The sequence below is a fragment of the Apium graveolens genome, chromosome 3 (assembly GCF_009905375.1).
Source record: "Apium graveolens cultivar Ventura chromosome 3, ASM990537v1, whole genome shotgun sequence".
Taxonomy (NCBI): domain Eukaryota; kingdom Viridiplantae; phylum Streptophyta; class Magnoliopsida; order Apiales; family Apiaceae; genus Apium; species Apium graveolens.
Window position 1 is genome coordinate 187897461 of NC_133649.1, and position 26816 is coordinate 187924276.

The following is a 26816-nucleotide window of genomic DNA, read 5'->3' on the forward strand; positions in this document are numbered from 1 at the left end:
AGGTCAGTGGTGGTGCAATGGGAATTCGCGAGTCCCGATCCTCAGTCAATACTATCAAATCTTTTGGAATAGATGTCTGAATTGCTTCAGGGATAGATTGACCGAGTTGCCCTCCACTTTCTCCAGATAAATCTGCGAGTGGAGAATCCCATAAGGGAGCCAGAGGTGTTGGATCTGGGAGGGGAGAAAATGACTCTATTAAAGATGGCGGAGAGTCAGATTTTCCCTCTGAAGCATGTGACTGCTCTTCTGCCGTAACTATGGCAGGCACTGTAACCGACTCTACGTGCACTCCTCGCTGTGTGTCCTGAGTATGATCTGGGGAAGTGTATGGTTCCATTGTGAGTAATGGAATTGTGCTTGACTCAGTACAAGATGCCATGGCCCTATGGCGAATTTCAATAGATGCATCCTGTTGAGAGAATGCCTCTAGTAACTGTTCATTGGCCATTTCAAAGTCCATGTCCTGTTGGGAGGACAAGGATGGGCTTTCAGATGCCTCAGAATATGTTCTTCTTTTCTTAGGACGAGGCAGAGCTGAGGGTTCACTCATATTTAACAATGTACTACTTCCTAGAAATCTTATGGGTAACATTTTAGACAGTGGGGGAGAGGTTGAGATAGAATGTGACTCTGTGTTTGGCTCTATGACCTGGGATTGAAGCTGTGGTTCTACAACTTCATGGTCAGCCCTATCAACCACTGGGGATCTTTCAACAGAAGTAGGAAGGGAGTGAGAGTGAGGAATTACTACCTGTAATGGAAGAGCATCTGATGTTGGAGGAGCCTGGGTGGCTTGAACCACTGGAGGTTGAGGTTGCTGTTCATGGCCGGGAAGATTGAAAATAGGTAAAGGAATATAAGTGGCCATGAAAGCAGATACAAGTACTGGAACTTGCATGAATTTGAAGGTTGTGTCTTGGCGAGTGTAAATCTTTTTGCTAACTGGAGGGGGTTCGGTTACTGCAGAGTTAGCAAAAAGGGCTTTGTGTTCAGGTGAGAGAAGATGATTTGCTATAAGCATGAGAAAACGAGCATAGTAACATGATACCCTACGATTTGTAGAATGATCACGTAAAGCAGAAGTTAGACGTCTCAAGAGAATGGGAAAAAGTAGTTTGCCAAAATTGATCCTTTGATTGAAAACAACCGCCAGACCAATATACTGCAGAGTGGAAGTGATGTTATGAAAATTGGATTTTGTGCAGTTGGTAAACACTTTGGAAAGTGTATCGAAGAAAATATCCCATTCAGACACCAAATTTGATTTAGAAAGTTTGGTTAAATTGATCACCCCCTGATAGTGAATAGCATTGAAAAAATTTGTGATATCATTTTCAGAGGGTAAATTACAGAAATTGTCTAGTGGAAAATTTAACGCACGATTGACGACTGTTTCATCAACTACATACTGTGTGTTTGCGACGGTGAATGAAAAAGATTTTGAATCATCGGCCACAGTAGAGGTTGTGCAAATCAGTCTAAGTAGATCGACGTTTAAAATCACATTTGATTTAATAGCAGAGCTAACAATCGAATGGTCATTTAAAAATCTAATCCATGGCTAAAATTTTTCAACATCACATTTTTCCGGATTAAAATAACCAACCTGATTATGCGCGACAATTTGGAAATTGAGAGCCATTTAAAATAATAATAAGACACACGCTTTCAGAATTTTAAGAATAATATTAAGAAAATTCGAATTAATTAAATTAATTTAATAATTCGAATTAAATTAATTATAATCGAAAAATTTAGACAGAAATGTATCTCGTTAAAATTCTTAACTCACAAACGCAGTTTTGACAAACCAAAAGACACAAATCAGAAATTGAAATAAAAAATAAAAAGTTCAAAATCAACAAACACAAATTGAATTTGAAGGGGCAAACTGATAAAAAAAATTTGAAAATTTTGACAGCACTCCTGTATGTATATATATGTAAGTATATATCACAGGAGTGAAGATTCAGTTTGCTGAGTAAAAACTCGAGCAAGGAAAGAGCAGTTCGTTGGTTTTAGTTCGAAGAGAGAGAAGAGAGAAAATGAAGAGAAAAAAACTGTTCGAATTTTTGAAAAGAACTGAACTATTGAAAATGGTTTAAAACAAGACAAACAAACTGCTTTATATGACAGTTGGTATGACAATCCTGGATTGTCATACCGATTGTCATACCAGGCAAAAGAAGGAAAAGAAAAAATAGAATAAATACTAAAATTATAACTGGTATGACAATCTGATAGTCATACCGATTGTCATACCAGTATAATAATAAAAGGAAAATAATTATATATATGGTTTATAACTGGCAAGACAATTGATAGTCATACCGATTGTCTTGCCAGTATAAAACTGTACTGAATAATATAATAAATAAAATTTAAACTGAAATGACTTTCAAAAAGACAATTTCAATTGTCTTGCCGATTGTCATATCAGCTTTAAACACAGAAACACACACATATATAAATTTATAAAGACTTATATAACTTAGTAAAAATATCATAAAATATTTACAAAATAGTAAAACTGAAATACAGACTTTTAATATTTACAGAAACAAAGACAATATATCAGAATTTATTATTTTTATTTTAAAAATAGATTTCTATTGAATTTTAGCAAATAAAATTCATAGTAAAATATTTTTAGAGGAAATAAAATATTCTGAGATATTTTAAATTAACAAGTAGGGAAAATAAAAATAGATAAGATAATATATATTACATAGAAATAAGCAAGAAATATGATAAAATGATAAAATAAATTTGCAAATGAATTTTTCATTTATGAAAAATTCATTTGTAAATTCATTCAAGAACAGATCACAGATATTAACTAAATTAATCACTAAAACTATTCAACATGCCCAATTTACCAACTAATCTGGTAAATGTGGATTCGTCAAGTGGTTTAGTGAAAATATCTGCTATTTGTTCTTCTATTGGAACAAAAAATAGTTCAACAGTACCATTCATGACGTGCTCTCTAATAAAATGATACCTGATGTCAATGTGCTTTGTCCTCGAGTGCTGCACAGGGTTGTTGGTGATGGCTATTGCACTTGTATTGTCACATAAAATAGGAATCTTGTTCAATACAGAGCCATAGTCTCGGAGTTGGTTCCTAATCCACAAGATTTGAACACAACAGCTTCCAGCAGCAATATATTCAGCCTCAGCCGTTGAGTTGGAAACTGTTTGCTGTTTCTTGCTGTACCATGAGACTAGCCTGCTTCCTAGGAATTGACAACTTCCTGAGGTGCTTTTCCTATCAACAACACTTCCTGCGTAATCTGAATCTGTATATCCAACAAGGTTAAAACCAGATTCTTTAGGGTACCAAATACCTAGATTTGGTGTTCCCTTAAGATATCTTAAGATTCGTTTAACAGCAACGAGATGAATATCTCTAGGATCCGCTTGGAACCTTGCACATAAACATGTAGCATACATAATATCTGGTCTACATGCAGTAAGATAGAGTAACGAGCCAATCATACCTCTGTAGCTTGTGACATCTACCTTAATGGAGTTTTCACATGGTCCAAGCTTGACAGCTGTAGTTGATGGAGTCCTTGCTGATGCAGAATCCTCTAGATTATACTTTTTGAGGAGTTCCTTGAGATACTTGGATTGACAAATAAATGTTCCATCTAACCTTTGATTTACTTGTAATCCAAGAAAGAACTTCAGCTCTCCCATCATGCTCATTTCAAACTTGCTGTGCATTAACTTAGCAAATCTCTTACAGAGATTATCATTAGTAGACCCAAATATTATATCATCCACATAGACTTGGACTAATATAGTATCATTCTTATGTTTTTTTAGAAAAGAGAGTTTTGTCTATGACACCTCTAATAAAGCTATTTTCAATAAGAAATTCAGAGAGAGTGTCATACCATTTTCTTGGAGACTGTTTTAGCCCATAGATAGCCTTGAAAAGAAAGAAGACAAAATCCAAATGATCTGGATCTTCAAAACCAGGAGGTTGCTCTACATATACCTCTTCATCCAGCTTTCCATTCAGAAAGGCGCTCCTGACATCCATTTGATAAACTTTAAAGTTTGAAAATGCTGCGAATGCCAGAAATATCCTGATGGCCTCAAGTCTAGCCACTGGAGCATAGGTTTCATCATAATCAATGCCTTCAGCTTGAGAATACCCTTTAGCTACCAGTCTTGCCTTGTTTCTTGTAACCACACCATCTTTATCTAGTTTATTCCTGAATACCCACCTAGTACCAACAGCTTTCTTGTGTACAGGCCTAGGTACCAGTTTCCAGACTTGTTAACTTTCAAACTGATTGAGTTCATCTTGCATAGCAATCACCCAATCTGGATCAGTCAGTGCTTCTTCAATTTTCTTAGGTTCCATCTCAGAAAGAAATCCTGAGAACAGACACTCATTTTGAGTAGCACGTCTAGTTCTGACTCCAACATCTGGATCACCAATAATCAACTCAAAAGGGTGAGCTTTATTCCAGACAGTCTGTCTTGGAAGATTTGATCTTGATGATTCGCCTTGAAATTCATTGTGATGTTGTGTCCTACTAGATGATCCTTCAGCATCTCCCCCTGAGTTGTTGCCATGTTGACTTGAAGATTCTCCGTCAGTAGCAGTGGTATTTCCATTGTTGCCAAAGTTTCCATCACTATTACCTTGAGTATCATCAGGATTAACAGGTTCTTCACCAGCAACAACCTCAGGTTCTTGACCATGTTCTGATTCTGAATCTGACGTATCATCAAACTTTAGTTTCTCAGAAGGATCTTCAGTTTGGATATTAGGGAGTTTAGTGTCATCAAATGTAACATTGACACTTTCAGTTACTTTGTGTTGATCAATGATATATACTCTATATGATCTTCTTCCATATCCAACAAAAATACCCTCATATGCCTTTGCCTCGAACTTACCACGACGATCATCTCCATCCTTGAGCACGAAACATCTAGCACCAAATACATGAAAGTATTTGATAGAAGATTTCTGTTCATTCAAAATCTCATAAGGAGTTTTAATGAAGTCTTTGTTGATTAGAGTTCGATTCTGAGTATAACATGCAGTATTGACAGCTTCAGCCCAAAAGTACATTGGAAGACCTGATTCACTTAACATCGTTCTTGCAGCTTCAATCAATGTACGATTCTTCCTTTTTACCACTCCATTTTGCTGAGGGGTTCTAGGAGCTGAAAATTGTCTGGTAATCCCTTTGTCTGTACAGAATCCATTGAGAAGTGCATTCTTGAATTCTGTCCCATTATCTGACCTTATTGCTCTAACAGGGACGTTAGAATCTAACTCAATCATCTTGATATGATCAATCACAACTTGTGGTGTTTCATCCTTAGAGTGAAGAAATAAAACCCACGTATACTTGGAATAGTCATCAACTATCACAAGACAGTAACACTTCTTTGACATAGAAAGGATATTAACTGGACCAAATAAATCCATGTGCAATAATTGCAGAACACCAGTTATGGAAGATGTGTCAGTGCCTTTGTGACTTGCTTTCTTTGACTTTCCTTTCTGGCAAGCCTCACATAGTCCTTCTGGAGAGAATTCCAGCTGAGGCAGACCTCTTACCAATTCTCTTTTGACAAGAGAATTCATTGTTTTGAAATTGAGATGAGAAAGTCTCTTGTGCCATAGCCAACTCTCATCTGACGATGCTTTTGCATAGAAACAATTGACTTCAAGATTGCTTCCAGAGTTCATGTCAGCTACGAACAGATTTCCTTTCCGGATTCCCATTAAGGAGGGTTTTTCACTTTTCTTGTGCAGAATCTGACACTTCAGCTTGTCGAATAAAACATTGTAGCCGTTGTCACAGAACTGACTAATGCTAAGCAGATTGTGTTCAAGTCCTTGCACAACATATACATTTTCAATGATAACATTTCCAGCTAGCAAACAGCCATATCCCTCCGTTAAACCTTTGCTGTTATCTCCAAAGGTAACCACTGGGCCAGCTTTCTCAACCACATTTGATAGCAGGGCTCTATCTCCGGTCATATGTCTTGACGATCCGCTGTCAAGAATCCACACTACCGGTTGTACCTGTTTAATGCCTTGCAATATAAATGGATTAGACCTTCTTCGGAACCCAAGCTTGGCTGGGTCCGGCATACTTGTAAAATTGGCCTTTATCAGGCAAAACAACATTCTTAATTTCAATATTCTCAACGTTCTCAATGACTGAACATTTGACCTTGTGAACAGCCTTGACAAATTTCTGTTTAGGCTTAGGCACAAATGTCTCCTTTCTAGCTTTAGGAGGACTAGCAGTCTTAGACCTATCATGCTTTCTATTATTCACATGCTGACGAGGAGTAGTCTTATCATTAGAAACATGCTTACCATTAAAATAAGCAAACAACAGATTAAAAGCACAAGACATACAATCAGGAACACCACATGCTTTATGAGAAGGATTAACAATAGGCAACTTATGCATGGTAGACATGGCATTTGTGTTATCCAACTCATGTGTGTCTGAGTTAGTCTCAGTTGCTTTCACAACCTTGACTGGAACTTTTGACACACTTGACTTGGAGACAGCTTTCCCATTAGCATTATCTTCAGCACGGATTTCTTCTTGAATAATAAAAGAGGTCTCATCAAATGGTTCAGCAATTGATTCTTTATAGAGGGGTTCATCAACACCCTTAAGCACATATGGTACTTCCCTGCCTTTAGCACATACATGAGGAGGGGAGTTTATGCCTAATTTTCCAATAGCAGCATTGTAATCATAACCTATTCCATGTGTTTGATTAACAGCTTGCTTATTGTAAAACTCTTTGGACTTCGAACAAGAATTAAAGTAAGCTTTAACCTTAGCCTCAAGACCGGTGATCTTGTCTTTGAGAATAGTTTCGAGTTGTCTATAACAGTCAACTCTATTCTCTAGAAAAGATACTTGATCTTTTAGTTTATCTTGATTAATGTGCACAAGTCTTAATTCATTGACCTCTTTCTCAAGGTCTTTGATTTGTTGATTTAACAATTCATTATCACGACGAGCACAATCTAAGGAACCTCCTAGATGATAAACTAATTCAGCATCAGTAAATTTTACCTCTTTTCTTGACGATGAGGTGCTTGCATTACTAGCCATGAGAGCAAGATTCCCAACTTCTTCATCTTCACTGTCAGTATCATCCCAGCTTCTTCCCTTTGCCAGGTACGCCCTTTCAGATTTACTCTTCTGATTAGAATCGTAAGAGTTCTTCCTAGCTTGTTTTGGCTTCCTGTATTCTGTGGCAAAGTGTCCCAACTCATTACAGTTGAAGCATCGAATGGTGCTTCGATCAACCATCCCTGTTTTATACCCACCACTGCTGGTGTTAGAGGATGAAGATCCACCTTTCTGGAATCTGTTGTAGTTGGACTTGTACTTGAACTTGGGATTCCTTTTGAATCTGACATTTGAGAATCTCTTGACAATCAGGGCCATTGACTCATCCTCCAATTGCTCCAGTTCTTCCAAGGAATAATAATCATCTCCTGATTGATTTGTAGTAGGAGAATCAAATTCTGCTACTATCACATTATCTTCAACCTTGGAAGACTGTACCATTCTTTCTGACTGTTGAGATTGTTGTTGATATTGTGGTTGTTGTTGTTGTTCATCAGCTACTAGAGCAGTAGACGTGCTAACCACTCTTCCTTTCCCGTAAACTTCCTTCTGCTGAATCTGCTCCAACTCATAAGTCTTTAACACACCATAGAGCCTTTCCAAAGAAATCTCACTCAGATCTCTTGCTTCTCTTATGGCAGTGATTCTATGTTCGAGATGAGTTGGCAGTGTTAAAAGGAACTTTTTGTTGACCTCCCTGATGGAATAGTATTTACCATTAATGTTCAGGTTGTTGATCAATGCATTGTACCTCTCAAACACTTCAGTGATTCCTTCTCCTGGATTGGATTTAAAGTATTCATACTCAGAGGTTAGGATTTCTAGTTTGTTCTCCCTAACTTCCTCTGTGCCTTCATTAATAATCTCAATAGTTTCCCAGATATGTTTGGAATCTTTACAATTCATCACATGTCTATTCATCAGGGGATTAAGGGAATCTACTAAGATTAATTGAAGGCTAGCATCCAGGGAAGCTTCTTCTATTTTAGCAGGAGAGAAGTCCTCAGGATCCTTCACATAAGTTCTCGCTTTGGTGATCACCACATCATTTTCTATTACCTCTGGTTCCATAACCATAGGAATTTTTGGACCCTTCTTCAACACTTGCAAATATTTGGGATTAGCAACCTGTAAAAACAGTAGCATCTTCTTCTTCCACATAACATAATTTTCTTTATCGAAAAGTGGAATTTTAACGGTTCCAACTTTTTGTGTAGTCATTATGAATTTTTTTGAGTGAATAAAAAATTCAAGAAGTGAAAGAAACACAAAAGTCTAGGATCTAGATTTGTACGTTAATCAGAAGGCTCTGATACCAATTGTTAGGTCCCAATTTGTTTGTAGAAGGGGGGTTGAATGCAAACAATACCGTTTAATCGAATAAAATGCGGAATAAAATTGTGAAACAAAATTCAAGTTAAATAAAACTTTTATTAAACTTGAAAGGTGTTACAAGTACGGTATCGGTTACAAGGGATTAATCTCAAATCAATTATTACAAATCTAGAATAAATTCGACATGAACTTTTTCTATTTTTGTAATTAAAAGATCAAATGCTAAATGCGATTTGAGATTAAGTTCTAGGGATTTTAATCCGCTAGATTGATACACAAGAACAAGATAAGTATTTCTAGTTGATTGGATTTAACTTTACAATCTAGAAATTGATCTTGAAGTTGCAGATGAGATGAAATATTTTTCTGCTCCTTTTTCTTTTTGTTCTTGAGTTTGTGTTCTGTTTGATTGATTTGTAAATAATAGACTTCTGCTCCTTTTTATCAAACAGCCGAATGTAAACATGTACTGGCATGACAATCTTCTTTGGCCAGCAAGACTTTCGGTATGACAAAATTTACAACTAGCAAGACAATTAAAATGAGCTAGCAAGACTTTCGGTATGACTATTGATTGTCATACCGATTGTCATATTAGTTCAAATAAATTGTCTTGCTGAATTAATAACAGATTTTAATCTAAACAGAAATTCTAATAAGACAATTAAATGTATTGGCATGACTTTCGGTATGACTATCAATTGTCATACCGATTGTCATACTAGTTCAAATGAATTGTCTTGCTGAATTTAAGCAGATTTTAAACCAATTAAAATCTTGTAAATCCTTAATATTAATTCTAAATTAATTAATCAATTTAATTCAATTAATCAATAAATTAATCTTTGCAGATATAATTTATTTTCTTAATTAAATTATATGACTTAATTAATTAATAGAGAATTAATACTAACCCTGAGCAGTATCCATTCTTCTGACAATCTTCTGAAAGTCACTGAGACTTATGAATCAATTCCGCCACTTCAATGCTGACACTCGATGTACTGTCTGGTTCATGAGTGACTAACTTCGGTGACGTTTCTTCATGTCTTGACTTTGATATTCTGATTGAATCCTTGTAATAAATGATACCCTGATGAGATCTCTGTCACTTGATTAAATCCACGATCTTGATTTATATCACTGAGGCATGATCAAATTCTTGAACTTCTTCCAGTGAATCTTCAAGTCTGCAGATGAACAATGTTTCTTTATTCTTTGACAGATGTTACTTTGTGAGATCTCTCTGATGATAGATCCACTATTTACTTATTACATTCTTATTTGAGTTGAGTTAAATACTCGAATAAACGAGTAGGCTATGACATATGCCTTTCAGTTTCTGCTTCTTCAGACATGATTGTTTGGATCTTTACTGTATGTGTGTTAACAGATTTGCTCTGATACCAATTGTTAAGTCACACAACACTATAGAAGGGGGTTGAATACAGTGTTATTACAATCAAATCGATCTTGAACACAAGTAACAATAAACAGATATATTCAATATAATAAATTCTGTTAAAATGGAACTGTTCTCTCTCAGTGATGAACAAATATCACTAAGAGCTGCTAGGTTACAATGAAAAATATATCTCGATAATGATAACACATATAGTGTAAACCTATGTCTGTGTTTATATACTATATAGTTACAAGATAACTTCTAATTGATATGGAATATAATTATGTCACCTAAAATATATCAATCATATATCTTATACAAGTCTTCCAGTCTTCTAATTCTTTCCATACATATCTTCTTTTATTTTAGTCTCGATCTTCTACTTTAAATCATCTTCCTTCCTTAACTGTAAGTCCTCCCGTACTTAAGTTCTGATATGACCTTAAGTCCTGATATGAAGTTCTGACTTCCAGTAAGTACTGATTCCAGTAAGTCCTGATATTTCCTGTTTATTAAGATCTGAAAACTAAACATGAAACATATTAGACATGACATCTCAAATATATCTAACATTGTATTATGATTATTAAAAACCGAAACCCTCTTTAATTAAAGCAAAATCTGTTTCATACTGATAGTAAGGATGTTAATATAAACTTTGATAAAAAGTCTTATGTTGCATATGTTAACAAACTTAAAAAGTCCAAAGGAACTAAGTAAGTCTGGGTCCTTAAAAATACTAACTGATTCAAATTACTGATTGCAGAGTGACTGGAGGAATGCTCTAGTTTTGGACAGTGGATGCTCAGGACATATGACTAGTTATAAATCCCTGCTATTAGAATTTGAGGAGAAGGTTGGCCCAAGCGTTTCTTATGGAGATGGCAACTTATGAAAATCTTGGGATATGGTAAAATCAAAGTTGGAAATGTCATCATTGAAAATGTAGCTCTAGTTGCAGGACTCAAGCATAATCGGATTAGTATTAGTCAAATCTGTGATAGAGGTTACCATGTCAACTTCTATGAGGAGCATTGTGAAACTGTCAGTAAATCTGATGGCAAGATCACATTGAGTGGTGTGAGATATGGTAGTTTATATGAAGCCAGGGTCTCCACAAGTATGGATATTTCAAAATTTTGTCTACTGAGTAGAGCATCTGTGGAAGATAGTTGAAACTGGAATAAAAGACTTTCTCACCTCAACTTCAACAATATCAATGAACTTGTGAGGAAAGATCTTGTTAGAGGATTGCCCAATGCAGTTTTTACTCCTGATGGCTTATGTGACTCATGCCATAAAGCCAAGCAAAGAAAAACTTCTTTCAAGAGTAAAACTGAATCCTCAATTCTTGAACCATATCATCTACTTCATGTTGATCTCTTTGGTCCAATGAATGTTCTGTCAATTGCCAAGAGGAGGTATGCACTCGTAATTGTTGATGAATATACAAGATATATATGGGTGTATTTTCTGCACACCAATGATGAATCTCCATCCATTCTTCTTGATCATATGAGGGAGATGGAAAAAGGATCAACATACAAAGTGAAGATCATCATAAGTGATAATGGAACTGAATTCAAGAATAGCTTTATAAAAGAGTTCTGCAAACTCAAGGGGATAAAACAAGAGCTTTTTACTCCTGGAACTCCACAACAAAATGGAGTTGTTAAAAGAAAGAATAGAAATCTGATAAAAGCTGCAAGAACAATGCTAGAGGAAGTAAAATTGTTTACCTACTTCTGGGTTGAGGTTATGCAAACTGCTTGCTTTATACAAAATACAACATTGATCAACAAGCATGGAAAACACCATTTGAGATGGTGAAAGGAAAGAAGCCAAATTTGATGTTCTTTCATATTTTTGGTTGTAAGTAATTTGTTCTCAAAACTCATCCGCAGCAGCTAACCAATTTGATCTGAAAGTTGATGAAGGAATATTGTGGGTTATCTGTTGACTACAAAAGCCTTTGGAGTTTACAATATGTGAACAAGAACAATCGTGGAATCTATGCATGTATCTTTTGATGACAAGAAGATAACAGGTCTAGAAGATACAGATGAACATGACAAATTGAGATTTGAAAATGAAGTACCTTATGCTAAACTTTTAAATCCTAACTCGGATACAGTAAGTCCTGATATCACTCAAAGCTCTGAGATTCCACAGGACACTGGAGATTCTTCTTATACTGAAGCATATATTGAGGGGGAGCAACATAACTCAAATCCAGAGACTACAACAAGTGATTCATCTCAAGAAACATCAATAGAATGATCATCGGACTCATCATCCTTAAATTCTGATGAGTCAAATACTGATAACAATGGGAACACTAATCCAGGGGGAGCATCAGGAAACAACAGTGGTACTAATCAAAGAAATAACAGAGAATTCATGGATCAAGAGGGAGGTTCATCTTCAAGGAATCAACTTCCATCTACAAGAAAATGGACTAAGTCACGCACACCTGACTTAATCATTGGAAACCCTGACAGTGGTGTAAGAACAAGAAAAGCTACTCAGAATGAATTTCTCTACCATACTTTTCTATCTCAAACTGAACCTAAGAAGGTTGAAGAATCTCTGCAAGATGCTGATTGGGTCACAGCAATGCAAGAAGAGCTCAATGAATTTGAAAGGAACAAAGTATGGACTCTTGTTCCAAGGCCAAAGAACAAATCTGTAGTTGGCACAAAGTGGGTGTTCAGAAACAAAACTGACAGTGAGGGCATTGTTACAAATCACAAATCACCCTTCTTTAGCCACCTTTTATTTCTATAGGACAATCTTTCTGAGCCTTTTTCTGTGAGATATATGAAAAAATTGAGAGAAAAACAGAATTTAAGAGAGAGAGGATCCTTCCTGGCAAAAGGAGAGGTAGATGAGAGATAGGATTTGGTAATCCTTGTGAGGAAGCTCTGACTATTAAAAGTCATGAGATGTGTGGTGTGAGGAGTAGTGAGACTACTTTAAAAGAATAGAGTGATTAAGGTTTATTTGCTATATGTTTGCAGGTGCTCAGAGTCTTAAAGAAACAGATGTTGAACAGCATTCTGTTGAACATCAAGAACACTCTGATACACCAGGGGCTATTAATCTCCCTGCAAGTCTAAGTACTGATACTTTCTTGCAGTCCATACATTCTTCTATTCCACCACATAGTACAATCCTTATTTTTGTTGAAAAACAGTCCATTTATTCTACTTTACCATCATATGAGGAAATCCCTGTTGTTGCTGAAGATGTAGTAGCACAACAGTCCATTCATAAAGTTTCATTCATTTCAGAATCACCACATCATGTTACAAGAACTAAGGTTCTGGAAGTTAATTTCGAAGCTCCAAGTAATTTATCTACGATACTTGAAGATGCGGAGTTAACTGCTGAAGGTGTGGAATCTTATGAAGAAACTGGATTACATACTGCACAGATTTCTAAATGTTGAAGCTGATGTTGAAGTTCAGTTATTAGTGCAAATTCCGATTGTTATTGAAGAATCTAATGATGGTGAAGAAGCTAATGTTTCTAATGCTATTATAGATCCTGAGGATGATCTTTTCTTCCCTGAAGATATGCTTATGCATGTGTGTCACACCCCCAACTTAAATAACAAAATAAATATAGCTATTACATCATTTTAATGAAGAATTCACAACTAAAATCCAAGATCTTGCAGTTTAGGGTTTGGAACAGCCCAACACTACCAACTATTACATCTGATTACAAATACCGAGTCCTCACACAACTATTATTACTTATTCTACCTGAGCTCGAACATAAGCATCAGCATCACAGGTCTTACGGGCAGTCTGCTTGAATCTAACCATAGCTGCTAGCTGTAATATAAGGGTAAAGCAAGAAGTGAGCCAAATGCTCAACAAGTGCTAACAGTACGACACAGAACATAAATTGAGATATACCTTTAAGAATGATAATGGAAAGACATAACCAAAGGTAACGAGAGATAAAAACTATGTGAGATGGCATCATTTTGCTTGCATCAAAACAATTTTAAAAATCATGTCTTAATCAAAATCATTTTATGACGCTACGGATTACAGCCGGTGATCAGCCGCGAAGTAATCCCGAACCTCGCTGGGTTCTAAAACATTATTGGGAATCCCTAGGCAACTTTTAAGCCTAATATAAGTGTGGAAAGGACTCGCGTCTCAGTCCAGATCCACTATTCAAGAAAACATTTATCCCCCTTTGGGACTAAAAACCCACATTTTAATTATTTAAAAACTGATGCCGGTTTATGACAAAATCTCTTTTGACTGTAAACATTTTTATCAAGGGATTATAGATCAGCTCGAAACACAGGAAACAAGGTACTGAATATCAGAGCCATGATTCACAAAACTATTCTTTATTCAAGTAATTGAATGGTTTTCAAATATCAAGGATTGGACAAGAGGATTTAGTGAGACTAATGGATAATATGAAGGGTAATGCTAATTTGGGCTCAAAGCAATGGTTTCTCATCAAGGTTCAAGTGCTGGATCATCAAGAAGGTAAGCTTCAAGAATACTAAGGGTGTTAAGGTGTGAAGAATGATCTTTAACTCGGGACATATCAGAATTGTCAAGCTTTAGGATAAGAAAGAGGGTATCAATCAATGAGGAATCAAGCTGGTAAGTATCTGACTATCAGAATTCAAAGTAAGGTTTTATAGGGGTTCAAGTATCAGGATGAGATATTAATACTTAGGAAACATCAACATGTTAATCAAGGTGATCCATCAAGTAATATATCAATTCTTCTTTTTATCATGGCATTAAACAATCATGAAAGACTTTTGAACTACTTGCAATACGTACTCGAGGGTTCATGGCATCTCTATGTAACTCAAAGATAAACAAAAGATACGCTTGATTTAAGTATGTCAAAATGACTCAGGATAATTGCATCGATATATATGAATTTGCAGTAAGTACGAAGGTCAAGTTGAATCACTTGCCTTGAGATAGGCTGGTCTGGTCTGACTGGTAGGAGCAACAACTAGAGCTTCACTCGACTTTTATGGCAAGTTTTCCCTCGTCTCGAGATCCTACATAAATAATAATAATCCTCATTATAATATATTCTCACCAACCTAACCTATTTACAACTCGAAATTAAACACGGATGGCACTTAGGCCTATATGCACTTAATTTATATTCACTTTTAAATTATAATTGCACACTCATAGCCACATATTCACATATCATATATTAACACCAAATAACACCATATATATCATAATGCAACACTAGGCTTGGATGATCTCGACTCGCGACTTAAGTCACTTGGTCGTTAAACTAGACAAGGTCTTCTAATTTCGGCTTTCTAACTCGATGTGCCTTTCCTAAATTATCCAAAACCTATTGACCCTCACTTGTGCCTTTTTCTCTACTGACCTTATACTATCTTACAACTATGGTGGTTGACCTAATACTCACTTCTAAGTGTTCTAAAACTATGTGGTAAGTGATAGTGCTCACTGGTGCAAATTTCAGAATGACAACTATGGTTTCTTGAGTACATTAGACATTCTTAAACTACAAGTTTTTCTTCAAAACTTTTACACAAGACTCTTCTGACCTAAGGGCATCTCACAAACTTGATGTGGCTCAAGGGCCTGTCTTGGGCCTTCTTGGGCCTAAGCTAAAAGTCCAAGGTTCCCCTGTTTTTCTGGGCAGAAAATGCCCTGACTTGAATTAACTTGTGACACATGGTTCTAGCTCATATCCTATGAACTATGGTTGGAAAAACTTCTCTGACATACCCTCTAACTAAGTCCCAATTGGGCCTAATGAGGGCCTACCCATGACATGGTCAAATCTCCCTCTTTCCAAGTTGCAACAAAACTGTCCCCTGCTGGACAGATTTTGTGATTCTACTTGTGCACCTAACCAAATGACATGCAAACCTCTAACCAACTCCTAAAACCTATTATATACTCCCAATACTAACTTCTGGTAGCTTGGGCCTCAAAGTGCACACCAATGACATGGTCAAAACTCACTCTAAACCTCAGGGTGTTATACTGATTTTTCTGCAGAAACTATAACTCTCATTTTCCAAGGTTTTTGACTTGACAAACTCAACTAACAACAACTAAATACTTAAACCAAGACTTATATATGGTATTCTACTGAACTAACTCCCTTTTTCTCAAAATAACCTTGGTGAGATCATCCTTACCTAAGGTACAATTATGGCAAAACAAAAGAGACTACTCTTCACAAATCACAAATCTTCATGCTTTTGAAACAACAAGATATATATATTTTTATAAAAGATAACCACGAATTATTACCATGCAACAAGAAGCATAAATCAATATTAACACATTATACCTACTGAAATTAAGGCTCACTAACAAAATCTTTCCAAATGATCAAAATCTTACAACATTCTAAGAGAAATCCTCATGCATGCATGCCTTCGGGTTTTTCAAACCAAAACAACATATTTTCTACATATATTCCATCTTAAAATTGACATGCAAGCCTAGCATAAGGTATACCTAGATGATCACTTAGCATGCAAGGAGTTTTATCAAATTTTCACTACAAAATTCAAGTCATTATCACATATACATGCAAAAATTGATCAAAACAACAAGAATGATTTCAAGGACCATTTATTCGGCTCCCATATGGTCATGGCCGAATAAAATGGATGGAAATGGCCATTAAATCATGAAGAGTTTTCTTCTCAAGACTTGGCACTTATCCATTCATTGTAGTCCTCTCAAAAACAACCTTAAATCCATAAGAATTAAGATTGTATTTTGAGTTTTAACTAAAACCTTAACATGCAACTTTAAAACTTAAACTTTCTACTCAAAACTCTTTGGAATATATGTGATCATGGTATGGTAAGTAACATTTACTTGTGTAGAAGGTGGAAACTTGGTGGAGGAATGAAGAAAATGGGGAGGGGGTAGGTTTCGGCTAAAAAACCGAGAGAAGGAGGGGGAGGGCCGAGAGTGAGAGAGTGAGGAGGGTGGGAGGAGAAAGTGTGATGGTGAGTGGAGTGGATGATCACATCAATTGCTTGCTTTATGGTTTTTGATTTGGCAAATGTGAGTGGGAATGAGAATTGACAAGACTATCCCTCCACTTTTACTTGGTTTATTTTGCATGCAAGGGCAAAGAAGGAATTTGGCTAGAAAATTAAGAGTTAGTGGGGTTGGAATTGTCTCTTTAGCCCTTTGAATTGAATAGGGAAGGATTTGCATGCAAGGACAACCATGTAATTTAATAATTATGACAACTAACATTTATAAAGATTTATTTTTATAAAATAAAATACAAGTTCAAAAATTATAAAATTTATATCATAAAATAACTTGGATTTTTAGAGACTTTATAAAATCATTTTCAAAATTTGTGAACAAAATTCCTTTTAAAAGAAAATTTTTCCAAAGCTTAGAATATTCCTTATAAATCAAAAATAAAGAAATTAAATAAACTCTTGATTTGAAAAATCATATACTACACAAAGCAAATTTATAACGCAGAAATTTTCACTCACTCTAGCGTACAATCATTGAATATATTTTCATTTGACTTAAATATTATACCAAATCCACAAATAATATTACATAAAATGTCGGTCGTAACATCCTCTCCCCCTTAAGGGATTCTGTCCCCAGAATCTAAGAGAAAAGATGAGGATGCCGGGAACGCATATCAGACTCTAACTCCCAAGTCGACTCTTCGACCTTAGGGTTCCTCCAAAGTACTTTTACTAACTTTACGGATTTATTTCTAAGACTCTTTACTTGTCAGTCGAGTATTTTAACCGGTTGCTCCACAAATGTCAGGTCTGCCTGAATTTCTACAGGTTCATATTCTATCACATGGCTAGCGTCAGGATTGTACTTCTTAAGCAACGACACATGGAACACATTATGCACATGCCGATACTGAGGTGGTAAGTCCAACTCGTAGGCCACCTTTCCCACTTGACTCAAAATCTCAAAAGGACCTATGTATCTAGGTGCTAACTTCCCTTTCTTGCCAAATCTTATCAACCCTTTCCTAGGTGACACCTTCAGCAACACAGCTTCGCCAATTTGGAATTGAACGTCCTTACGTGCTGGATCCGCATACTTCCTCTGTCTATCTTGAGCAGCAAGCAATCTTTTCTGAATTAACTTGACCGAGTCATGCAACTGTTGTACCAAATCCGAGCCGAGAATTCTTCCTTCTCCTACTTCATTCCAACTTGTTGGTGATCTACATTTTCGCCCGTACAAAGCTTCGTATGGTGGCATGCCGATACTGGAATGATAGCTGTTGTTGTAAGAGAATTCAATCAATGGCAAATGGTCGTCCCAACTTCCTGCAAAATCGATTGCACAACTGCGCAACATATCTTCAATTGTTTGAATTGTTCTTTCACTCTGGCCATCCGTCTGTGGGTGGTACGCCGTGCTCATATTCAACTTCGTGCCAAGACACTCCTGAAATTGCTTCCAGAATCTTGAGTTAAATCGGGGATCTCTGTCTGAAACTATTGATACGGGTACTCCATGCCTTAGTACGATTTCGCGCACATACAAATGAACCAACTTGTCTAATGACGACTTCTCGTTTATTGGAAGGAAATGCGCCGACTTCGTAAGACGATCAACTATAACCCATATTGCGTCATGTCCGGATTTCGTTCGCGGTAGTCCTACTATAAAGTCCATAGCAATATTTTCCCATTTCCATTCTGGAATCTTCAGGGGCTGAATTAATCCGCTTGGTCGTTGATGTTCTGCCTTTACTTTCTGACAAGTATAGCACTTTGCAACCTATTCTGCCACGTCTCGCTTCATATTTGGCCACCAAAAGTTCTTCTTTAAGTCTCGATACATCTTGGTGCTTCCCGGGTGGATTGAAAATTTTGAATTGTGGGCTTCATGGAGGATCTCATTCTTTAATTCAGGTACATGGGGAATCCATATTCTGGATGAAAACCTTAGTATCCCTTGCTCATCCCTTTGAGTATTAATCTCCTCTCCAGATAACTGTTTCTTCTCTTTTTCCATTACTTCCTCTTGACACTTCTTTATCTTTTCCACTAGTGTTGGCTGAAAGGTCATTGCACGACAAACTTCCGCAACTTTTCCATAAGCATAAAGTTCCAATTCCAATTTTTCGATTTCTCCAGTTAACTCTTTTGATGTTATCATCATATTCAATCTCTCCTTCCTACTCAGAGCATCGGCCACTACGTTCGCCTTTCCAGGATGGTAATTTATCGAAGCAGTCATAGTCCTTGATCAATTCCAGCCATCTCCTCTGCCTCATATTGAGCTCTTTCTGAGTAAAAATGTACTTTAAACTCTTGTGATCCGTGTAGATTTCACACTTCTCTCCATAGAGGTAATGTCTCCAGATCTTGAGTGCGAACACTATAGCGGCTAGTTCCAAGTCATGCGTCGGGTACTTTAACTCATGCGGCTTCAACTGTCTTGACGCATATGCGATCACTTTACTGTGTTGCATCAACACACAACCCAAACCCTTATGTGAAGCGTCGCTGAATATTACAAAATTCCCTTGATCATCTGGAAGTACCAACACCGGAGCTGTTACCAACTTCTGCTTTAATTCTTGAAAGCTATCTTCACATTCTGCACTCCATTCAAACTTTTGATTCTTTCTGGTTAACTTGGTCAATGGCGTGGCGATCTTCGAGAAATCCTTGACGAATCTTCTATAGTATCCAGCCAATCCTAGAAAACTTCGCACTTCCGTAGGAGTCTTTGGCCTCTCCCAATTCATAACTGCCTCAATCTTTGCCGGATCCACTTTAACTCCCTCATTTCTAATAACATGCCCTAAAAATTGAACTTCCTTTAACCAAAACTCACATTTGGTAAACTTGGCATACAACTTCTCTTGTCGGAGTATCTCCAATGCTATCCAGAGGTGCTGCTTATGTTCTTCTTCCGACTTAGAATAAATAAGGATGTCATCAATGAATACCACGACAAATTTGTCCAAATACTTCTTAAATACCCGATTCATCAGATCCATAAATGCGACCGGAGCGTTGGTCAATCCAAACGGCATTACTAGGAATTCATAATGCCCATATCTGGTCCTGAATGCGGTCTTAGGAATATCTTCTTCTTTGATCTTTAATTGATGGTATCCCGATCTCAAATCAATCTTCGAAAAGCATTTTGCTCCCTTCAACTGATCAAAAAGGTCATCTATCCTTGGTAGCGGGTAACGGTTCTTGATCGTCACCTTATTCAGCTCCCGGTAATCTATGCATAGACGCACACTCCCATCTTTCTTCTTTACAAACAGAACAGGTGCTCCCCATGGCGACGTACTTGGTCGTATCACTCCTTTATCCAATAATTCTTGTAGCTGGCTCGCCAACTCTTTCATTTCTGCTGGTGCCATCCTATAGGGGCCTTTGAAACTGGTTCCATGCCTGGAGCAAGGTTGATCTCGAACTCAATTTGTCGATCTGGTGGTAAGCCTGGTAGCTCGTCGGGAAACACATCGGGAAACTCGCTAACTACAGGAATATCTTCCATGCTGAGGCTGCCTCTCTCTGAATCCACTACATATGCTAGGAACGACTCACAACCTTTTCTAAGCAACTTCTTAGCCTGAACGATTGTAAGAAATAGTTGCTCTTGCCTCTGCCCCTTAAATATTACCTTCTCTCCACTCTTCGTCTTTAAATACACTCTCTTGGTCTTACAATTAATTTGAGCGCTATTCTCTCCTAACCAATCCATTCCTAAAATTATATCAAACTCTCCCAACTTGAAGAGTATCAAGTCGGCTGAAAACTTATATCCTGAAATATCGATCTCACACTTTGGACAAAATTGTTTCACAGGAATCTTCTCTTGGTTTGCAATTACCACATTTACTACTTCACTCATAACCATTTTATCACATTGGAGCTTATCAACAAAAGATTCTGATATGAAAGATCTTGTTGCTCCCGAATCAATCAATACTTTAGCCTTGACATTATTGAGTAAAAGTGTACCTGCTATCACCTCAGAATTCTGAACAGCATCTTTCATCTTTAGATCAAATGTCCTTGCTGTTGCTTGCGGGGTTGGTGCGGGTGGTGGAGGTAATGCCAATACCTCAGCTGGCACGCTTGCACTGGTACTTGCCACGTTCATCAGAGCTTTGACTGGTCCTGTTGCCTTACACTCCCTAGCCATGTGTCCAGTCTTCCCACATTTATAGCACGTAACTCCTGGCTTCGGCATCTTGCACTCATTTGCCAAATGTCCCTTCTGATTGCACCTATAACAGGTCATACTCAGCTTATTGCATACTCCGGGGTGCCTTCTTCCACAGTGCTTGCATTCCGGTCTCTGGAACCTGTTTTCTCCAACTTGCCCTTGGCTTGCCTGGTGGTTCCCTTTTGATTCTTGCCTTTTTCCCAAATTTCCCTTCTTTTGAAAATTTCCGCCCTTCTGGAAGCCAATCCTCTTTACATTCCGATCTTGCGTACTTCCAGCTTCAGACTTTTCTCCATAAAACAGAACCTTCCTCTTCTTGTTATCCCTCTCTTTCCTTGACTGCATCCCATTATTTTCAATCAGAGCAGCTTTCTGTACTACTCCCGCATAAGTTTCAAGCTTAAACATAGCCACCCTATCTCTGATCCAAGGCTCCAATCCTTGCTGAAATTTCTTTGCTTTTTCCTCCTCAGTGCTGGTATACTTTGTCACAAACCTTGAAAACTCAGTGAACTTCTTCTCATACTCCAATACAGTCATATTCCCTTGCTTCAACTCCAGAAATTTTAGCTCCATCTGATTCTGCATGTACTTAGGGTAATACTTGTCCAGAAATAACTTTTTAAATCTCTCCCAAGAAACCTGCTGAGTGACTTCCATAGCCTTTACTGATTCCCACCAATTGATGACTTCTCCCTTCAAGAAGTAAGTAGCATACGGCGTCTTCTGATCGTCTCCTAACTGCACCAACTCAAAAGCCCTTTCCATCTCCTTGATCCATGTGTTAGCTATCACTGGATCAGTGGTATCATGAAATACAGGTGGATTCACATTCTGAAAAGCCTTGAAAGTGACAATTTGTCTAGGTGGTACTGGTGGTTCAGGTGGTTGGTGTGGCTCACGGTTATCTTGGTTTTCAATTCGTTGTTGAAGAGTTAGTTGTTGTTGAGCTATAGCATTGGTTTGCTGTTGCAAGGTTTCTAGTAGTCGAAGAATATTTGGGTCTGTGGTGAAGGTGGTTGTTGGGTTCTTCTTTTTGGGAGGCATGATCTGAAATAAGAGTTGTGTCAAAACAGATATGAATGATAAAATGATTCGAGGGTATCGCATGGCATTCTCATTTACATATGGGGTCAAGTTTCCAAATTAAGCAGATATGATGATAAAAACATAAAATAACAATTGAGAGCAAATGGAACAATAGCACATAATTATTGAAATTTTAAAGGTCACAGTACATAAGATTGGGATATAGTCTGATTCTAGGATTAACAGGCTTATTTAAAGAAAAAACGGAAATAACTGGGGATTCCATAGAGTCTGATAGTACAACAACATGAAAGGTAAATGGAAAGAACTAAGGCTCCACTCCATCTGAACGGGGCTTGGTAGTCTTTTCCTCTCGAAGCGTCTTCACAATGCTTTGGAGCTCATCTGCCACCATCTGAATGACATACTGGCTGGTACGGTCCCGGTGCGCTGGCATCTCCTCAAGCTTAGTGTTGACGTACCGAACCAAGGTCTCAAGTCTCGCAGTCATCTGCTCCTTGGGCTTCCCTTCGTAGTTTCGGCTGTCCGGATACACGTTCTTCAGTCGGTCTATCAGTCGGTCGTACTTGCCCTGAAGCATGTCGAACTCGCGCCTCAACTCAGCATACACGGAGAAAGCAATAGTGTCGTCCGACCCAGAGGATGACGAGGAATGCGCCCTTTGCTGACAACCAATAAGAGAAGTATTAATAATAATTTACTTCACCTACTCTCTCGCGTAATATCTATAACCTACACACAAATCCTATAACCTATTTGGGCTGTCCAGAGACTCTAAACCGTAGCTCTGATACCAAAACCTGTCACACCCCCAACTTAAATAACAAAATAAATATAGCTATTACATCATTTTAATGAAGAATTCACAACTAAAATCCAAGATCTTGCAGTTTAGGGTTTGGAACAGCCCAACACTACCAACTATTACATCTGATTACAAATACCGAGTCCTCACACAACTATTATTACTTATTCTACCTGAGCTCGAATATAAGCATCAGCATCACAGGTCTTACGGGCAGTCTGCTTGAATCTAACCATAGATGCTAGCTGTAATATAAGGGTAAAGCAAGAAGTGAGCCAAATGCTCAACAAGTGCTAACAGTACGACACAGAACATAAATTGAGATATACCTTTAAGAATGATAATGGAAAGACATAACCAAAGGTAACGAGAGATAAAAACTATGTGAGATGGCATCATTTTGCTTGCATCAAAACAATTTTAAAAATCATGTCTTAATCAAAATCATTTTATGACGCTACGGATTACAGCCGGTGATCAGCCGTGAAGTAATCCCGAACCTCGCTGGGTTCTAAAACATTATTGGGAATCCCTAGGCAACTTTTAAGCCTAATATAAGTGTGGAAATGACTCGCGTCTCAGTCCAGATCCACTATTCAAGAAAACATTTATCCCCCTTTGGGACTAAAAACCCACATTTTAATTATTTAAAAACTGATGCCGGTTTATGACAAAATCTCTTTTGACTGTAAACATTTTTATCAAGGGATTATAGATCAGCTCGAAACACGGGAAACAAGGTACTGAATATCAGAGCCATGATTCACAAAACTATTCTTTATTCAAGTAATTGAATGGTTTTCAAATATCAAGGATTGGACAAGAGGATTTAGTGGGACTAATGGATAATATGAAGGGTAATGCTAATTTGGGCTCAAAGCAATGGTTTCTCATCAAGGTTCAAGTGCTGGATCATCAAGAAGGTAAGCTTCAAGAATACTAAGGGTGTTAAGGTGTGAAGAATGATCTTTAACTCGGGACATATCAGAATTGTCAAGCTTTAGGATAAGAAAGAGGGTATCAATCAATGAGGAATCAAGCTGGTAAGTATTTGACTATCAGAATTCAAAGTAAGGTTCTATAGGGGTTCAAGTATCAGGATGAGATATTAATACTTAGGAAACATCAACATGTTAATCAAGGTGATCCATCAAGTAATATATCAATTCTTCTTTTTATCATGGCATTAAACAATCATGAAAGACTTTTGAACTACTTGCAATACGTACTCGAGGGTTCATGGCATCTCTATATAACTCAAAGATAAACAAAAGATACGCTTGATTTAAGTATGTCAAAATGACTCAGGATAATTGCATCGATATATATGAATTTGCAGTAAATACGAAGGTCAAGTTGAATCACTTACCTTGAGATAGGCTGGTCTGGTCTGACTGGTAGGAGCAACAACTGGAGCTTCACTCGACTTTTATGGCAAGTTTTCCCTCGTCTCGAGATCCTACATAAAAAATAATAATCCTCATTATAATATATTCTCACCAACCTAACCTATTTACAACTCGAAATTAAACACGGATGGCACTTAGGCCTATATGCACTTAATTTATATTCACTTTTAAATTATAATTGCACACACATAGCCACATATTCACATATCATATATTAACACCAAATAACACCATATATATCATAATGCAACACTAGGCTTGGATGATCTCGACTCGCGACTTAAGTCACTTGGTCGCTAAACTAGACAAGGTCTTCTAATTTCGGCTTTCTAACTCGATGTGCCTTTCCTAAATTATCCAAAACCTATTGACCCTCACTTGTGCCTTTTTCTCTACTGACCTTATACTATCTTACAACTATGGTGGTTGACCTAATACTCACTTCTAAGTGTTCTAAAACTATGTGGTAAGTGATAGTGCTCACTGGTGCAAATTTCAGAATGACAACTATGGTTTCTTGAGTACATTAGACATTCTTAAACTACAAGTTTTTCTTCAAAACTTTTACACAAGACTCTCCTGACCTAAGGGCATCTCACAAACTTGATGTGGCTCAAGGGCCTGGCTTGGGCCTTCTTGGGCCTAAGCTAAAAGTCCAAGGTTCCCCTGTTTTTCTGGGCAGAAAATGCCCTGACTTGAATTAACTTGTGACACATGGTTCTAGCTCTTATCCTATGAACTATGGTTGGAAAAACTTCTCTGACATATCCTCTAACTAAGGCCCAATTGGGCCTAATGAGGGCCTACCCATGACATGGTCAAACCTCCCTCTTTCCAAGTTGCAACAAAACTGTCCCCTGCTGGACAGATTTTGTGATTCTACTTGTGCACCTAACCAAATGACATGCAAACCTCTAACCAACTCCTAAAACCTATTATATACTCCCAATACTAACTTCTGGTAGCTTGGGCCTCAAAGTGCACACCAATGACATGGTCAAAACTCACTCTAAACCTCAGGGTGCTATACTGATTTTTCTGCAGAAACTATAACTCTCATTTTCCAAGGTTTTTGACTTGACAAACTCAACTAACAACAACTAAATACTTAAACCAAGACTTATACATGGTATTCTACTGAACTAACTGCCTTTTTCTCAAAATAACCTTGGTGAGATCATCCTTACCTAAGGTACAATTATGGCAAAACAAAAGAGACTACTCTTCACAAATCACAAATCTTCATGCTTTTGAAACAACAAGATATATATATTTTTATAAAAGATAACCACGAATTATTACCATGCAACAAGAAGCATAAATCAATATTAACACATTATACCTACTAAAATTAAGGCTCACTAACAAAATCTTTCCAAATGATCAAAATCTTACAACATTCTAAGAGAAATCCTCATGCATGCATGCCTTCAGGTTTTTCAAACCAAAACAACATATTTTCTACATATATTCCATCTTAAAATTGACATGCAAGCCTAGCATAAGGTATACCTAGATGATCACTTAGCATGCAAGGAGTTTTATCAAATTTTCACTACAAAATTCAAGTCATTATCACATATACATGCAAAAATTGATCAAAACAACAAGAATGATTTCAAGGACCATTTATTCGGCTCCCATATGGTCATGGCCGAATAAAATGGATGGAAATGACCATTAAATCATGAAGAGTTTTCTTCTCAAGACTTGGCACTTATCCATTCATTGTAGTCCTCTCAAAAACAACCTTAAATCCATAAGAATCAAGATTGTATTTTGAGTTTCAACTAAAACCTTAACATGCAACTTTAAAACTTAAACTTTCTACTCAAAACTCTTTGGAATATATGTGATCATGGTATGGTAAGTAACATTTACTTGTGTAGAAGGTGGAAACTTGGTGGAGGAATGAAGAAAATGGGGAGGGGGTTGGTTTCGGCTAAAAAACCGAGAGAAGGAGGGGGAGGGCCGAGAGTGAGAGAGTGAGGAGGGTGGGAGGAGAAAGTGTGATAGTGAGTGGAGTGGATGATCACATCAATTGCTTGCTTTATGGTTTTTGATTTGGCAAATGTGAGTGGGAATGAGAATTGACAAGACTATCCCTCCACTTTTACTTGGTTTATTTTGCATGCAAGGGCAAAGAAGGAATTTGGCTAGAAAATTAAGAGTTAGTGGGGTTGGAATTGTCTCTTTAGCCCTTTGAATTGAATAGGGAAGGATTTGCATGCAAGGACGACCATGTAATTTGATAATTATGACAACTAACATTTATAAAGATTTATTTTTATAAAATAAAATACAAGTTCAAAAATTATAAAATTTATATCATAAAATAACTTGGATTTTTAGAGACTTTATAAAATCATTTTCAAAATTTGTGAACAAAATTCCTTTTAAAAGAAAATTTTTCCAAAGCTTAGAATATTCCTTATA

At 37.1% G+C, this 26816-nt stretch overlaps 1 protein-coding gene across 1 annotated transcript in view; it reads right to left on the reverse strand.

The window, feature by feature from the left end:
• LOC141714751 (uncharacterized) overlaps positions 1–26816 on the reverse strand; it is a 166648-nt gene that overhangs the window by 111146 nt on the left and 28686 nt on the right. The window contains exons 4-7 of the mRNA XM_074518252.1: positions 19757–20193; positions 19438–19714; positions 19048–19124; positions 17990–18240 (exon numbers count right to left, since the gene is read on the reverse strand). Coding sequence (XP_074374353.1) covers positions 17990–18240; positions 19048–19124; positions 19438–19714; positions 19757–20193 — 1042 coding nt within the window. The remainder of the gene's footprint in view (positions 1–17989; positions 18241–19047; positions 19125–19437; positions 19715–19756; positions 20194–26816) is intronic.